Source organism: Elephas maximus, chromosome 25 (genome assembly GCF_024166365.1).
Source record: "Elephas maximus indicus isolate mEleMax1 chromosome 25, mEleMax1 primary haplotype, whole genome shotgun sequence".
Taxonomy (NCBI): Eukaryota; Metazoa; Chordata; class Mammalia; order Proboscidea; family Elephantidae; genus Elephas; species Elephas maximus.
Window position 1 is genome coordinate 37,590,587 of NC_064843.1, and position 17,407 is coordinate 37,607,993.

General features: G+C 52.9%; 2 protein-coding genes across 2 annotated transcripts; both read left to right on the plus strand.

The window, feature by feature from the left end:
• Nucleotides 1-3,674: 3,674 nt before the first annotated feature.
• LOC126067676 (interferon regulatory factor 4-like) lies at nucleotides 3,675-11,701 on the plus strand. Its single transcript, XM_049869784.1, has 8 exons — nucleotides 3,675-3,891; nucleotides 7,105-7,294; nucleotides 7,592-7,689; nucleotides 8,527-8,638; nucleotides 8,734-8,799; nucleotides 9,555-9,923; nucleotides 10,463-10,581; nucleotides 10,808-11,701. Exons 1-8 carry the CDS (start codon nucleotides 3,718-3,720, stop codon nucleotides 10,916-10,918), a joined length of 1,239 nt encoding a protein of 412 aa, XP_049725741.1. The 5' UTR covers nucleotides 3,675-3,717; the 3' UTR covers nucleotides 10,919-11,701.
• Nucleotides 11,702-15,829: 4,128 nt separating this feature from the next.
• Nucleotides 15,830-17,166, plus strand: FOXS1 (forkhead box S1). Its single transcript, XM_049869786.1, has one exon. The coding sequence runs from the start codon at nucleotides 15,865-15,867 to the stop codon at nucleotides 16,903-16,905; it is 1,041 nt and encodes a 346-aa protein (XP_049725743.1). The 5' UTR covers nucleotides 15,830-15,864; the 3' UTR covers nucleotides 16,906-17,166.
• The last annotated feature ends 241 nt before the right edge of the window (nucleotides 17,167-17,407 follow it).

The following is a 17,407-nucleotide window of genomic DNA, read 5'->3' on the forward strand; positions in this document are numbered from 1 at the left end:
CTTTATGGAAGCAGATTGCCAGGCCTTTCTTTCGCAGTGCTGTTGGGTGGGGTCAAACGTCCAACCTTCAGGTTAAGCAGACAGTGCAAACTGTTTTGCTACCCAGGGAACTCCCAGCTGAAGTTCACAAGACTGATCTCTGGGTACACTCACTTCTCCGATACACCCCCTCATCCCTTCCCGAAGCCTCTTCTCCTCTCTGAACATCCTTCCCCTCTCCTCCTCCCCAGCGCCCCCTTCTCTATCCACATATAGTAGTAATAAGGTAAGGTAGTGCCTTCCTCACAGGGTTTCAAATCAGTTAGTTCCAGTTCAAACCCCTGCTGAGAATTTGCATTTCCACCCCAGATATACTGAATCTGAATCTACAGTTTAACAAGATCCGCAGGTAATTCTCATGTATAATAAATTTTGAGACCCACTGCTCTACTAGTGGTTCTCAGAATTGGTCCCTAGCCAGCACCATTAACATTGCCTGGGAACTTGTTATAAATTTGAATTCTCAGCAGGAGTTCAACCAGTACAAACTGGTTAGAAGCCCTGCTTCCTCACACCTGACCTTACAAGCATGAGTTCACTCATTCCTTAGGGAGGAAACAGGCTCAGAGAGGTCAGGCAGCTGGCCCAAGGACACACAACTGGAGTAGGGGAGGCTGGATTTGAACCTAGGCAGTCTGAGTCCTGCAATGGAGTGCCTGGCAGCTTGTTAGGAAGCAGCTCCTTCCGGTCTTGGAGGATGCTGGAAGATCCAGCCCCAGCTGGTGGGTATGACTGTTCCCACCCAGAGTTTAAAGGCCAGGGCAGCCCAAGAAAGTAAGGATGGACCCCAAGGGTGAACAGAGGTCATTGGAGCTGGTTTTTCCTAAACTAAAATTAGCCTGAAGTTGCAAGGGGACTGACATAGCTATAACCTAATTGCAGAATTAAAAAAAAAAAAAAAAAAAAAAAAAAAAAAACCACTGCCGTTGAGTCGATTCCAACTCATAGAGACCCTATAGGACAGCGTAGATCTGCCCCATAGGGTTTCCAAGGAGCAGCTGGTGGGTTTGAACTGCCAACCTTTTGGCTAGCCACTGTAGCGCTTAACCACTGTGCCACCAGTGCTCCATTGCAGCATTATGGGGTCCTTATTATTGTCAAGCACTGTGCTGAGTGCTGTTGGGAAGTACCGATTGCAGAGCTGGAGGTCGGCAGGTAGATGAAATAACCTTCACCTGCTGCCCTAACCTCATTCAACACTGGGCACCGACTGTGTACCAGGCATTGTGTGGGGCACAGGGGATACAGCAATGCGCAAAACAAGACAAAAGTTATGCCCTCAGATTGCTGACATTCTGGTGAGTGAGAGTCAATGAACAGATAAAAATATGTCAGGTGGTGTTATGGATTGAAAAAAAACCAAAACCATGTTTTTTTTTTTTTTTTTTTTATGAATTGTCCCCTAAAAATATGTGTTGTAAATCCTAACCTCTATGCCTGTGGTTATAATCCCATTTTGGAATGGGTTGTCTCTGTTATGTTAATTAGTCAGGATTAATGGAGGGTGTGTTTTGAGTCAATCTCTTTTGAGACATAAAAGAGATTAAACATGAAAGAGAGCAAGCAGAGATGGGGGAAGAGAGACGCCAAGCCACATGAAGATGGCCCAGAAGCAGAAGCTCAAAAAAGACAAAGACCTTCCTCCAGAGCCAACAGAGAGAAAGCCTTCCTCTAGAGACAGTACCCCGAATTCGGACTTCTAGCCTCCTAAACCGAGAAATTTCTGTTTGTTAAAGCCATTCACTTGAGGTCCTTCTGTCACAGCAGCACTGATAACTAAGACAGGTGGTGAGGGAGTAAGCCATTTTGGTATCTGGGGAAAATATTCCAGACAGAGGAAACAGTAAGTGAGAAGGCCCTGAGGTGGGGGCACGTATGAAGGAAAGCAAGGCGGCTGGACTTGCCCCGGTGCTGGACGCTGAAGGTGTTCTTGGCTGGTTAAAGATGCCGTGATCCATCTGGTTTAAAACCTTTCTGTTTCTGATAATGTCTTCCCTATTTAAAAACCTCCACGGCCTGCACCATCTATGGGACAAAACAGAGTGCTTTGTCCTGATGTTCCAGGTCCTTCCCGATGCCCACCCCACCCTTCCAGCATGACTTTCACGACACTCTGACTCAACAACGATAATAATACCACTCATTTACTGAGCACTTAACTATGCATTTTAAACCAGTCACTGCCCCTATTTCTATAGAAGTGACAGTTTGAGAAGCACCATGCCTTTCCAACAACAACAGTCCAGGTCCTGAAGAGAGACAGGTTAAGTTTCCTGGTGGGTTGAACACTTTACTTGCATCTCATTTAATCCTCAAACAATCCTATGGTGTAGGTGCTGCTATTTAACAGACAGGGAAACTGAGCTTGGTGCCCCAGGTCACCAGCTAGCCAGTGGTGGGGCTGCAGACCCACCCTCTTAATTACAACCCTCTGTCATCTAGAAAAATGAAGAGATCCTCCAACACACTCAAGACCCCTGCTTAGATGGAATTGTCGCTCTGGCGTTTAATCATATGGAAGGATGTGTGCCCCATTGGAGGCTGGCAGGTCGGAGTTCGAATCCTGGCTTTGACAGTGGAAGTGTCAGAACCAGGTGACTCCTGGAATATAGGGGCACACAGAAAGTCCACCTGATTGGCATGCATGAAGGAGAGTGCTACCAGCCTCTGGCCACAGGTGGCCAGGTGCCCAGCTGTGTGCTCACTGCAGTGCACACACTCTCCGAACCTCAATTTCCCCATGTACACAGCAAGGAGTGGAGTAGCCTAGTCTACCTGACTTCTTCCAAATTTCTCTTGACAATTTAATGAGGTACAAACCACAGAAAATGCATAGATGTGAAAAAATGTACCTATACTTTCAAAGGGGGTCACTAGACTGCACCAGGAGTCCCTGGAGGCAGTGTGGGGCAGAGCTTAGGCTCCTGGGCTATGGGGGCAGAGACCCAGGTTCCAATCCTGATTTCCCTACCCACCTGGCTCTGTGACCTTGCTGTAAGGCCTTAACCTCTCTGTGCTTCAGTTTCCTGAACAATAAGTCATTGCATTTACCTCACGTGCTGTTGTAAGAGCCACTTTAGATGCTGCAGGAAAGGGCTGGTAGTGAGTGGCCAGGAGGTGGGGACCCCCAAAATCTCAGGAGCTATTTCTCCAAGTGTGGCACATGGACCACCTACATCAGGATCCTGTGGGGGAACTCTGACCAGGAGTGTGCATTTTAAGCTAGTCAGTGACCCCGTTTTATGACAGGAGGTACAGTTTGAGAAGCACTATGCCTTTCCAAGCTTTATATAGTCCAGATCCTGGACAGAGACCCATACGTTTCCGGATGGGCCGGAAAGAACAGAGAACAGGTGCAGGGACGAGGCAGAATCCAAGCTATGCCCACCCCACACCCTCCCACCAGTCTCGGCGTCCCAGGGCGCCTCCAGTCGTCCCTCACGGCCGCGCTGTCTCGGGGAGGGGCGAAAGGAAAGGGCCTTTAGGAGGGGGCAGAAAGGAAAGCGAAACCTACCCGCCCAGACTTTCACTTTCGCCGTCTTCGCGCGCCATCCAGGTGGGCCAGCGCCCCACGACGCGCTCGGGTCCAGCGGCTGTGCGCCCGGGACCTGGCCCCCCGCGCTCTACGTCCCCGACGGCCGGCGATTCCTGGAGGGAGGAGGAAGGGAAAAGGTCCACATGGCAGGGGCTGGGGGTCCCCTGCGCCTCCGCGACTGGCTGGTGGCACAGATCGAGAGCGGGCGCTACGCGGGGTTGTGCTGGGAAGACGCGGGCAAGACCATCTTCCGCATCCCATGGAAACACGCGGCCAAACAGGGCTACCAGGCGCAGCGGGACGCTGCGCTCTTCAGGGTAAGGGGGAGGGGGCTGGGGGACGCCTGGCCTCAGCGCATTGGCTCTGGAACGGCGTGGTCCCAAAGTCCAGACCGACCGGCATGCTGTGTGACCTTGGGCCACTCGCTCGTCCCCTAGGCCTCAGTTGTCTCTAGGTAATGTCGTGCTCACCATATATGGGAGACCCCCAGACACCGTCTAAAAACAGTCAGCCACGGCTGTGTGACCCACTTCTCAGGGGGGCTCTCCTGCCCCTCCACAGGGCAATTAGGCACCACGACGGGGAATTCCTTCAGCCTCCTACCTTCAAGCCGCCAACCTGCAGCTTGGGAGCCCTTAGGGAGTGCTCCCAACACCAGCCCCTCTCAGTGACCTCCCCAGTGATGCCCTCCTTTCCTGGTAGTCACTAACTGCCTCCAAACTGGCTCCTTTCCCACCGACATTTAAACTCTGCAATCTCTCCCAGCAGCGAAAAATAACCAAGCACACATCAGACCACCACCACAACCCCAAGCCCCACAGCAGCCTCCAGCCCCTTCTCTGGCCTCCTCTCCGCTTCTTTCACAGAGTGAAGCACCCCGGAAGAGTCTCCTCTTCATCGCTATCCTAGCCCCCTCTCCCTCAGTCTGATTTCTGTTCCTCCTGCTAATGTCTCTAGTTGCCAAACCCCAGGATGCAGCTTCATCTTCCTTGATCCCTGGGTGGGTCTGGACCTCCTCCCTCCCCCTTGAAACACTTAAAGTTGGTTTCCAGAATCTCTATCCACCCCTGCCCCCCATTCCCGCTCCTCATTTTCCTCCTACTTCCCTGGCTGCTGCATCTAAGCCTCCTCCCCCAACCACCTGTTTTGGGGCTCCCAGCACTCACCTCTCCCTCTGTCCCACTGTCCCACTCTCCCTCTGTCCTACTGTCCCATTCTTCCACTCCATGGCCTCAGCGTGGAGTCTTAAGCCCCCCAGGCTTCCCCTCCAAGCTGTCTCTTGGATGGCCCCCAGGCCCCTCAAACTCAGCTCATCCCCACTCATCAGCTTGCTCCCACAATCTTCTGTGTTTCCCAACATGAAAGATGGTACCATCTGCCACCCAGACTCCAGAGCCAGACACCTGGACCCTGGCTGCTTACCCCCTCTTCCAGCCTCACATCTCCTTCCCTTGTGAAGGGAGGAAGAGAACAGAATGCCTGCTGATTTTTCTTCCAAAACAGCTCTTCAGTCCATCTACTTGGCCCCATTTCCACCATCTCTCATCAGGACAGCTGCAGTGACCTCAATCGGCTCCCTGCTTCCCCTGTCCCTCAGCATCTACTCTCATCTTAGTCCTCCGGAGGGACTGAAATGCCAATCTCCTCAGAATCCTTTCTTGGCTCCCCATTGCCCTAGCGATAAAGTCCCAATACATTGCCATGGCCTCAAGGCACTGTGTGAACTGCCCCTCCTTGGGCTCATCTCCTCCACTCTCTCTCTCTGCTCCAACTTTAGAACCAGCCTGACTGTTATTTCAGTTTCTAAATGATTCATTTCTCTCTCATCATTAGACCTTTGCGCATGCTGGTCCCTATGTCTGGAACCTTCTCCTCCTCACCTGTCCAACTCCCATTGTCCCTAGCTTAAAGGTGTCCTCAAGAGCCGTCTCTGAAGCATTCATTTATTTAATGCATTTATTAGGTTCCTATTCAGTGCTTCTCCCACATCAGACCTGATTCCCTCTCCTTCCCCCAGTGGAACACCTTTCCCTCCGAACTCTAAGCACCTTGTATGAGCCTGTCTCCTCCAGCAGACTGAACTGCTTAAAGATGGTGACACCAAGCACAGTGCCTGGCACACAGTAGATGCTAATAAGTGTTGAATGAGTGGTTGCATGGCTTGGCCCTTAAGACTTATGTGCTGTTGTTCAGAGGAGGGAGATTTCCTTCTAGCCGCTGTGATCCATTCCTCAACCCACCACTGTTTCAAACCCTCCTGGTGCCCCAAAGCCCGTAGGAGAAAGCTTGGCCTTCAAGGACATTCATGATCTGACTTCAACCTATCTCTTCCTCTGCCCCTTCTTTACACCACATACACATACCCTCAGACACACAGTCCCAGCTCCAGCCGCACGCACCAGGCTGCTCAATGTCTTCTGAATGTCCTTCCGTGCTTCAAGGCCTTTGCTCACACCGTGCCCTCTGCTCCACTTGGCCACTTCCTATTCATCCTTCAAGGCCCAGCCCAAATATTCACTGAACATCTCTTGTGCACCTGGGACCATTCTAGGCTCTTGGGGACACAGCAGTGAACAAAACAAAGATCCCTCTCATCATGGAATTCATTCTTGCATCTACTCTTCTGGGCAGCCTTCCTCAGCACAGTCCCTGGCCCCACACTGAAGTGATAGTGCCCTGTGCCCTATGACCCTATCATCTTTCAGTTAGCATATCCTTAATACAGTGAATAAATGCTGCAATAAGCAAGCACTGACTGTGTGCCAGGTGCCGTGCTAAGCACTTTACGTATACCCGCTCATCTTACGTCTGCCATCACCATGTGAGGTGAGGTATTATCAGCACAGCTGACAGATGAAGAAATTAAGCCCCAGAGTCTGACCTCCAGCAAGTGACATCAACATAGGAACTGTGGCTTTCCTATTTCCGTGCCAATGTCACCCACAAGGCCTGGAGTCTCTGAGAGCAATGAATTGAGTGCAATTCATCAGCTATAACCCCCTCAGCCCTGAGTGCGATAAATGAAGCAACACATTTCCTACTATTCTCCCCTTTGGCCTCTCTGCTCCAGCCTTCAATATTAATCTCCTTCCCACCTCAGGGCCTTTGCACTTGCTGTTCCTTCCACCTAGAACACCCTTCCCCCAGCTCTTTGTCACACTGGGTCCTTCTTTTCATTCAAGAGGACATCTCTGGTCACCCTCTTTTAGCGAGGCCATTATTTTGTATCCCATATCCTTATTTATTTTTTTCCAGCATTTATCACAATCTGTAACTTGGAATGTAGTATCCACATTAACTTGTCTTCTCCCATTAGGCTGTGAGTTCCTTGATGGCAGAGACCATGTCTGTGTTGTTCTCCAGTCAGTTCCCAGCCCCTGGCACATAGTAGGAGCTCAAAGAATATGTTGGATAGGTGGATAGGTGGATGGATGGATGGACAGAAACAGAGTGGGAGGCAAGGTGGCTCTGCATAGCCCCAGCCCCCAAGCCCAGGCTATTCCTTCCCAAGTACCCCTAACCACCCCTAGGCCTGGGCCGTGTACAAGGGCAAGCACCTGGAAGGCGCTGACAAGGAGGACCCCTCTACCTGGAAGACGCGGCTCCGCTGTGCCCTCAACAAGAGTGCTGACTTCTGTGAGGTGCGCGAGCGTAGCCAGCTAGACATCTCCAACCCCTACAAGGTCTACCGGATTGTATCCGAGGTCACCCATAACCCAGGTACCATCTTGACCCTGGAGGTAGTGGCCCCAGGCAGTTCTCTGGGCAATAAAGGCCTTACTTTGCCCAGCTGTAAAATGGGAAAAGGTAGACGTTGAGCTTAAACTTACGGGCTGTTAAATTAGAATGATTCTTAGACCATCTAGTTAGTCTCCCCATTTGACAAAGGGATAACGGAGGCCCAGTGAGAGGCAGGCCCTGCCTGAGGTCATTCAGTGTGCTGAGGTGCTGTTGTCTGGGGTCACCTCAGTTGACTCTTACTCTATCCAGTCCCTTGCTGTCCCTTGCTTCATTTAGTGACCAAGGCCTGTGCTCTCCCTGAAGAGGAGGGCATTTCCTTGAGCCAGCAGAAGCCACCTGGGGAAGTGACTGGACAGGCTTGCAGAACAGACCAGGTAGGTGTGTCCTTTTGGCCCCTGCAGCCTCATGACCCAGTCACCCCTCACCCAACCAGCCATCAGCCCTAGCCTTTCTGTTTCTATGATCTCCGGCACTATCACTTACCTCTTCCCTTCCATTACTCTTCTCCGTTCCTCCCATCAGCTCTACCTCTTCTTATCTCTACTCCGTGTCTTCCATCACTTCCAGCTCCATCATTCTCTTCCCTTCACCTCCATCAGCTCTGGCTCCCTCACTGTTCCCATCACCTCCACTATCTTCAGTTCCATCACTCTGTCTCCATTAACTCTGTTTTCTCCTCCTTCATCTCCTCTCCCTCATCGCCCTTGAGTCCTTCACTCCATCCCCATTCACCCCATCAGACCCAGCTCCATCACTTTGTCTGTATCACCCCTATTACCTCTACCCCCATCATCTATGGTTCATTGCTCTGTTCCCATTCCCCCCAAACATCGCTGGCTCCGTTCCACTGTCCCTAGTACCCTATCAGCATCAGTTCATCACTCTCTTCCTAGCCTCTGCAGCTCCCTCACCTCTCTTCCCCATCTCCTCCTTCACCCCAGCACTTCCCTCCCTATTGCAATAAGCTCTATCTCTGACCCCATCACCAGCAACATCCACGTCAGCTCTCTCTTCACAAACCCCCCACCCCGGGTGTGTATATGTATATTGCGGGGGGGCAGTCCTGTGCTCTGAAACCTCAAAGATCCTATCAACCCAGTCGGTGTTCAGTCTTCCCAGACTTCCCTGTGCCCCGGTGGGGACCATCTGGGAACTCCTGTCACCCACAGGTCTCCTCTCCCACCTTCACGGTCCTCTCTTTACATGCTCAGAACTGCTCTGGATTAACGGCAAAGGATGAGGACAAGGAGTCGCCTTCCAGGCTGGCCCAGGAAGGCTCCCTGCCGCCAGCCGCCCTGCTGCCAAGCCCTCTGGCTGACCACAGTAAGGACGGACTCGCCTCACCCACCTGGCCTTCTTGCTGCCTCTCCAAGGGCCCCCCGATGAGGTGGTGGTACCTGCTTCCTCTCCTCCTCCAGGGTACCAGGCGCAGGACCCCGCCCCCTCCTGGAGCCCCACCCCCTCCGAAGATTTCAGCAACCCGGGTAGGGAATCTAAATGCCTTCCCCTAAGCCCCTGCTTCCCACCCAAAGCGCCCAGCCCAGACTCCCAATAACAACAGCAGCAGCTAAGGTTTGTTGAGGGCTTAGTTTCTGCCAGACAACCTTTTAAGCGCTTCCCATAGCTCCGTGAGATTGGTACTGCCACTATCTCCATTGACAGATGCAGAAACTGCGACACAGAGATTAAGAACCCTGCCTAAGGTCACACAGCTCGTAACCCTGGAACAATTATTAACAAGTCACAAGTCACAGCTCCTCAGTGGCAGTGATAGATTAGAATACAGTGGTCTGGCTGCAGGCCCACAGCCCTAACCATTGACCTTACTACTGCTTCCTCACATGGCCGCTGCTGTATTATCATTTACTTGCCGGGAGTAAGCTCTTAGGATCCCAGAGGTCAGGACTGGGAGGGCCTTGGTGTCCCTGCCTCCATAATACAGAGATGATCCCAGAGCTTGCACTTTTAACCACGGAGCTCAACCACCAGTCCCTTTATACTGGAAGCTGCTGTTGTTTATTATTATCACCATCGTTATCACCACTACTATTATAATTTTTATTGTCCCTGATTGGGAGAGACCGCCCAAAACTTCCTAGGTGGGGGCCTTCGGAGGAGGGGGTAGGGGAAAGGGAGGTGGAAGGGGTAGATAGTCTGTGGAAGTGGAGAATGGGGCGGAGGTGGCGGGAGCCGGCACCCCCAACGCCGGCCGGCGTGCGCCCCCTCTCGGTCCCCGCAGATTGTTGGCTGCACGTGCGGCTGTACTATGGCGCGGCGCTAGTGCGCGAGGCCACTGCGCGCACGGCGGAGGGCTGCCGTCTGAGCCCGCGGGCACCCGCCGCCGCAGCACGCCTGCTGGGACCGCAGCCGCGCATAGCGCAAGTTGGTTTCCCGGAGCCGCCGCCCGGAGCCCGCGCGCTGCAGCGCCTGCTGCCGCACTTGGAGCGAGGCGTGCTGTTGTGGGTGGCGCCCGAGGGAGTATTCGCCAAGCGCCTGTGCCAGGGCCGCGTGTACTGGCGCGGTCCTCTCGCCCCGCACCGCGCGCGACCCAACAAGCTGGAACGGGAGCGCACCTGCCAGCTGCTGGACACGCGCCGCTTCCTCGCGGGTAAGAGAGGGGCAGGCGGGCCGCTGGGGGGCCGGGGTCGACAGGCCGGGCTCAGAAGCCTTGGGCATGGGGCGGGCGAAGGAACGTGCATAGAGGTCGAGTGGACACACGAGATGTGGGCACGGGAGTGGGCCTCAGGGTGCTGGGTATGGAGTGGGCCTAAAAACAAAGGACATGGCACAGAAGCAATGAGAGTGGGCACAAATATGGGCATCAGCAGGACTGGGCACAGAGATGGACCTAAGCATATGGGGCCTAGGCACAGGGCAGGCTTGGGGTGCTGGGTGTGGGCTTAAGCATGGGACTTTGGCACACGTGTTGGTATAGGGGTGCTGGGCGTGGAGTGAGCACCAGGGACACTTGACACAAAATAAGCATAGGTGAGTGGCAGTGGGCATGGGGTGGGTGTAACGACGTGGAGGTGAGCATAGGGCACAGGCTCACAGTGGGGATATGGGCTCACAGGACATGCGTGCGGGATATGAGTACAAGGTGTGCACAAGGTCTTGGCCCAGACCCCATAGACTCGATGCCCATAGAACTGTGTGCCCACCTGCGGGACGGCCACCCGGAACCTGAGTACCAGATCCGTCTGTGCTTTGGTGAGGAGTACCCGGGCCCTCCCGGCCAGCCGGAGGAGCGGCTCATCATGGCCCATGTGAGTCACCCCGGACGCCAGCAGAGAACCACACCTTCCAGGCCTTCTGCATGGGTGGCTTGCCGCTCCCTCCAGACCCAGCACCGCCTCCTGTCCCTGCCTGTGAAATGGGTGTGGGGAGGGGGCTGTCACTTGGACTGTGACTTTCCAGCGGGGAGGTTGAGGGCTGGTAACGGAGAGGGCCGGCTTATCGCCCTCCCCGCCACCCCACCCCCCGCCCCCGCAGGTGGAGCCAGTCTTCGCCCGTGAGCTCCTCCTACACTCGAAGAGCCTAGGTGGCCAGGCCGGTATCCCCAACGCAGTCATCCACCTGCTGACACACCTGAGCCAGCCCTGAGCAGGCCAAGCATCCTCTCATGCCCTAAAGCCAGCCTCCCACAGGGCGTGGATACCTACCCACCCCAGCCCTGCCCTACTGAGCCAGTGGACCTGGGGCTTGCCTGCATCTGCCTCCCAGGTGGCAACAGCAGAAGCCCGTCTCAGCCTTGCCTTCAACCTTTCCACAGCCTCGGTGGAGCCCTGGAACATGGGAGTAGGCAGACTTTATGAGGCTGGTTGGGCCTGAAGCTCCATCTCCTGCTGAGAGCCCAAGATGCCTCTAGCTTTTTACTTAGGGCAGGCCTCACCTGCAGTTCGCTTAAAGCTGAGTCCACCAGTAATTAGACTGGTGGCTTGCTTACAGTAGAGCCAACCAGTAGTTAAATTGCCTGCCCGCTAAGGGGCTCTGAGTTTCCAGACCCTTCCACTCACCTGCTACTATTCTCCTTTCTTTATTTGTGATGTCTCCAAACTTGGCCTGAACACTGGGCTTTGGGCTCTAACCACTGAACCACAGCCTACTGGTGCTGGCTTTGGAAAACTGAAGCAGGCCCCAAGACACATCCCTAAAGCAGAGGCCGAAGTGGGAGCCAGGCATCCAGCCCTCCCCAGGCCCTGCTGATCTTAGTAAAGTGTAAAGAATCCATAAAGTTAGTTGCCCCTGCCTTGTCAGTAAAGCAACTATTTTCCACCCCAAATAACAGATTTTTTTTTTTCCCTCTTCTGATTTGTGAGTTTATTTATAGGAATTCTCTTACAGATGCCAACTTAATAAATCTCATTTAACAGTGCATTAATTGGTCACTTTTATGAGCACGGAAGGCATGATTCAACAAACAACAAACGTCCATCAGAAATGTTAAATTCGCAAATGCTGTGTTGTATATATATTAACAACAACAACAAAAACAGGAGAAAAAAGTCAATCGGATCACTATTTTTTAATTAATTCAACAAACCAGTTGCCTGGGCACTGGGAATAGAGCAAAATAGCATGGCCCCTACGCTTCTGGGGCTCTCAGCCTGTTTTCCATTGGGGCCCAGTGACAGTCCCCCTCCTCCGCCCCATACCTAGAACGGGTAATGTTAAAGAATCATGGAATCCTGGGTTTGAATACCAGCTCAGTCACTTACTAGCTGTGTGACCTCAGGCAAATAACTTCCCTGAGCTTCAGATTCTTCACTTCTTTCTTTTTTAAATATTTATTTTATTTTTAGTGAAAATACACAGCCGGTCATACACCCTTCAATAATTTTTACATGTACAGTTCAATAACATTGGTTACATCCTTTGTGCTGTGTCACTGTTTTCATTACCTCTACCCATATTGTGTTACCACCATTGACTCAGACTCACTGCCCCATAAACTATCCATCTATGCTTTAGAGTTACTGTGGTCAGTTTGATCGATACAGGTAATTCTTTTAAAAAGCATAATGTTCAAGGCAGGTATTCTTTACTAATTCAGCTAAACTGCTGTTTAGTTTGAATGTGACTTCAGGGAATAATTTTGGTTCCAGGTTCAAAAATTTTCTCAGGGCAACAGATTCAGGGGTTCCTCCAGCCTCAATGGGTCTAGTAAGTCTGGATTCTATAAGAAATTTGACATTCTACTCCACATTTCCCCCCTTTGGATCAGGACTCATCTATTGAGTCCTTTATCAAAACGTTCAGTAATGGTAGCCAGGCACCATCCAGTTCTGGTCTCATGACAAAAGACATAGTAGTTCACGGAGGCAACTAGACCTGCAGTCTAGTTCCTTCTGTGGGTCCTGGGTCTCCTTCCTTTGTTGCTCCAGGCAAACAGAGACCAATTGTTGTAAATTTGGATGGCCACAAGCAAGCTTTTAAGGCCCCAGGCACTACTTACCAAACTGGCAGGTAGAACAGAAACTCTAAAAATAATGTTAAACTAACTGGCTGGACAGGCCCATGAAGCCATGACCCTAAACCTTCAAACCAAGAGAACTAAGCCCGTGAGGTGTGTGGCTGTACCTAAGTAGTTTCGGCAACTGCATCATCTTCTTTTGTTGTTGTTGTAGAACTACATATAACAACATTTGTCATTTTGCCCTTTTTCTGGTGTACAACAGTACATCGGTCAAGTTGTGTAACCATTACCCCTAATCGATGCCAATTTTCCCAGCACCATGGACGTAAACTCACTACCTCCCAGAGAATGATTCCCCCCCGCCCCCAAGTAATCACTAATAATCATTGGTTCCTGTGTATTTACCTATTCTTATCATCTCATGTAAGTGAGGTCATACAGTATTTGCCCTTTTGTGGTTGACTTATTTTGCAGATTCTTCATTTGTTAAAGAGGCTGCAAAGGCTCCTGGAGCAAGGGTAGCCCAAGGAGTAAGTAGAGAAGGGTGGTGTTACGGATTGAGTTGTGTCCCCCAAAAATGTATGTCAACTTGGCTAGGCCATGATTCCCAGTACTGTGTGATTGTCCACCATTTTGCCATCTGATGTGATTTTCCTATGTGTTGTAAATCCTTCGTTTATGCTGTAAATGGTCAACGTCATTACAATCAACACTCATAAACGGAGAAAAGACTGAAGCTGTCAAGGATTTCATTTCACTTGGATCGACAATCAACACCCATGGAGGCAGCAGCCAAGCAATCAAGTGACGCATTGCATTGCAAATCTGCTGCAGAAGACCCCTTTAAAGTGTTAAAAAGATAAGATGTCACCTTGAAAACTAAGGTGCGCCTGACCCAAGCCATGGTATTTTTAATCACCTCATATGCGTGAGAAAGTTCGACAGTGAATAAGGAAGACCAAAGAAGAATTGACGACTTTGAATTATGGTGTTTACAAAGAATATTGAATATCCCATGGACTGCCAAAAGAATGAACAAATCTGTCTTGGAAGAAGTACAGCCAGAATGCTCCTTGGAAGCAAAGATTGCGAGACTACGTCTCACATATTTTGGGCATGTTATCAGGAGGGATCAGTCCCTGGAGAAGGACATCATGCTTGGTAAAGTGGAGGGTAAGTGAAAAAAAGGAAGATCCTCAAAGAGATGGATGGACACAGTGGCTGCAATATTGGGCTGAAGCATAACAACGATTGTGAGGATGACGCAGGACCGGCAGCGTTTCGTTTTGTTGTACCTAGGGTCGCTATGAGTCAGAACTGACTTGACAACACCTAACAACAGCAACAAGATGTTAATGAAGCAGGATTAGAGGTAGTTATGTTCACGAGGCAGGACTCGATCTACAACACTAGGTTGTGTCTTAAATTAATCTCTTTTGAGATATAAAAAAGAGAGGCGAGAAGAGAGACTTGGGAATCTCATAACACCAGGAAAGAAGCCCTTGGAGCAGAGCGGAGAAGCTCTCCTAGACCAGGGGAAGACCGATGACATGGACCTTTCTCCAGAGCCAACAAGAGAGAGAAAGGCTTCCCCTGAAGCTGACACCAGAATTTTGACTTCTAGCCTCCTAAACTGTGAGAGAATAAATATTTCTCTGTGTTAAAGCCATCCACTGGTGGTATTTCTGTTATAGCAGAACTAGATGACTAAGACAGGAGGGAAGCTGGCCTGGCACAGACAGTGGCACACAGTAGGTGCAGGGGTCTATCTATGGAAAATAGCACCTATGACAATTCATTTTAAATTGCTGGATGATCTCTCACAGCTGCAAGGGAAACTGTGATGGCCGATAGAAACTGCTCAGTGATGCCCCTCCTCTAGCAGGGCCTGGGTCATGGGCCCTACCTGCCATACCTCAGGCCTCTGAGAGCTGTGCACTGACTTGGTTACTTGATGGGGTGGGGGAGAGGCTGTTCCATCCTCCGGAGGGTCTGACCGCCTGTCCTAGGCTTCGCTGCACCCCAAGTCCAAGGCTAGAACTGGGGGAGGCTCAGTCCACAGTGTGAATCCATAGCCGTGTCCAAACCCCTGCTCTCTGAGAGCACTGGATTCTGTGTAAGGGAGCCTGCTGCCTCCTCACCACAGGCTGGTGATCTGAGGAGAGGCCAGCCCCATTTTAGAGATGAGGAAACTGAGGCTAAGCCAGGGTGGAGGGGGGGCCTTGCTTGAGACCACATCTTGGGCGGGCTCTCTGCCCAGTTGGCTGTCCTCCCCACACCACTCACTAGAGGGCGCCAGGGCTACAGCAGAGCCAGCCTATGTGCCCCTCCCTGGATGCACCCCAGTGCTAGGAGGCCGGGGAATAGTGGGACCCCAGGGCTCTGCGCTGTGCAGAGGAGAAAGGAGACCACAGGCCTGTGAGGAGGAGAGGACAGAAAGGGAACTAGGCGTGGAAACCAGAGAGGCCCCTGGTGTGCTTCTCAGTCAGCCTGGGATCACCAGTTCTCCAGCAGCTCAGCCCAGCAGATTGGACCTCACTCGGCTCTCATCCACACCTCTCTCCCCCTCCTCCTCTTCCTCTCCCCTGTGTTTGTACCTGTCTCTCTCTGTGTATTTCTTTATTTCTCTCTGTCCCTCACAGTGACCCTAACTTTCTTTGTGTACTAATTCTCTTCTCTCTCTGGCTTTCTGTGTCTCTCTGGTTCTCTGTGTGTCTCTGACTATTTTTTTCTGTCTCTGTCTCATCTCTGCTTTTATTTCTCCCTCTCTTTATGTCTCTGCCTCTCTCTTTGTTTCTGTCTGTCTTTTTTTTTCTTTCGGTCTCTCCATCTCTTTTGGTTTCTGTCCCTGTCTCACTCAGTTTCACATCCTGTCCCTCCCCAGCCACCACTACCCAGCACATGTGGGCTGAGGGTCTCAGTCCCTTCCCTCCCATCTCACCCCTGGCAGCTGCTCACAGCTTCCCAGTCCCAGCCTCTCCTGCCCTCCCTGCTTGGGCCTTGGGGGAGGGGGACCCAGGAGGAAGGGAGGGCAGCCTGGTAGACCCACCCCTTTTTGCCTTTCCAGGCTGGGAGGCTGGGCCAGTAGGCCTTTTAACCAGGCTGGGCAGGCTGCTCCAGACACCAGCCCTGGATGCAGTGCCTGGCCCCTGTGGTCCCAGCAGCCGCCAGCCCAGCCGGCATGCAGCAACAGCCCCTGCCTGGGCCCCTGGGCCCTGCGGCAGAACCCACCAAGCCGCCCTACAGCTACATAGCACTGATTGCCATGGCCATCCAGAGCTCGCCGGGCCAGCGGGCCACCCTTAGCGGCATCTACCGCTACATCATGAACCGCTTCGCCTTCTACCGCCACAATCGGCCCGGCTGGCAGAACAGCATCCGCCACAACCTGTCGCTCAACGAGTGCTTTGTCAAGGTGCCCCGTGATGACCGCAAGCCAGGCAAGGGCAGCTACTGGACGCTGGACCCCGACTGCCACGACATGTTCGAGCATGGCAGCTTCCTGCGCAGACGCCGGCGCTTCACCAGGAGGGCAGGGGCTGAGGGCGCCAAGAGCCCTGCCAAGACCCGCCGTGGACCCCTCCGAATGACCAGCCGGGACCCAGGAGCTCCTGACGCTGCAACTGGCAGGCAGTGCCCATTCCCACCCGAGCTGCCAGAGCCCAAGGGCCTAAGCTTTGGGGGTCTGGTGGGGGCCTTGCCAGCCAGCATATGCCCAGCAACCACTGATGCCAGGCCTCAGCTGCCCACAGAGCCCAAAGAGATGCCCACATCCAAGCAGACAGGCCCAGGGGAGCTCCCTGCGGCCACGTCGCCCTCCCCATGCCCAGCATTTGGCTTCCCAGGCGGCTTCTCTGAGCCTGAGGGTTTCAACAAGACCCCCACACCCATCTTGACCACCGAGGCAGGTATTGGGAACAGCTACCAGTGCCGGCTGCAGGCACTGAATTTCTGCATGGGGGCTGATCCAGGCCTTGAGCACCTCTTGGCCTCAGCAGCCCCCTCCCCTGCATCCCCCACCCCTCCAGCCTCACTCCGGGCCCCACTGCCCCTGCCAGCTGACCCTAAAGAACCCTGGGTTGCAGGCAGCTTCCCTGTCCAGGGAGGTCCCGGCTACCCACTGGGGCTGACCCCCTGTCTATACCGGACGCCAGGAATGTTCTTCTTTGAGTGAAGACAACCTGGTCTCAGGCAGTCCCTGCAGGACCCCTGCAACCACCACCCGCCAGGCTGCGCCTGACTCTGGGACCAGGAGAGCTCTTGAAGGACCTAACCCTGGCAAGCCGAGGACAGCCAGGCCAGGAAGCCAGGATGGAAGCAGTGAAAGCTCGGCCAGGCCCCTAGGGCCTCAGGACAAACTTGGGGGTGAGGGGAAGCAGACGGGCCCCTTGGGGTTTACTCTGTGGCTCTCAGGGCCAATAAAGCCAGTGTGATGATGAAGGTCAGCCTGTTGGATGGTTGGGAGCTGGGGGCGGGGACGCCTGGCTGTTTGTGGGGTGGTGGTGGTGGTGGTTGCGGGGTGTGTGGCGGGGCAGGGACCCCCAGGTTGAAATGTCCCGCACGAAGCCTTCTCCTGCTGGGGACTTTCTTAGGGAGTTTCCCAGAAAGAGAGAGAAGAGGGAATGGGGGAGGGAGAGGAGGGAGGCAACCAAGAGAGAGACCTGCCAGGGCTGAGG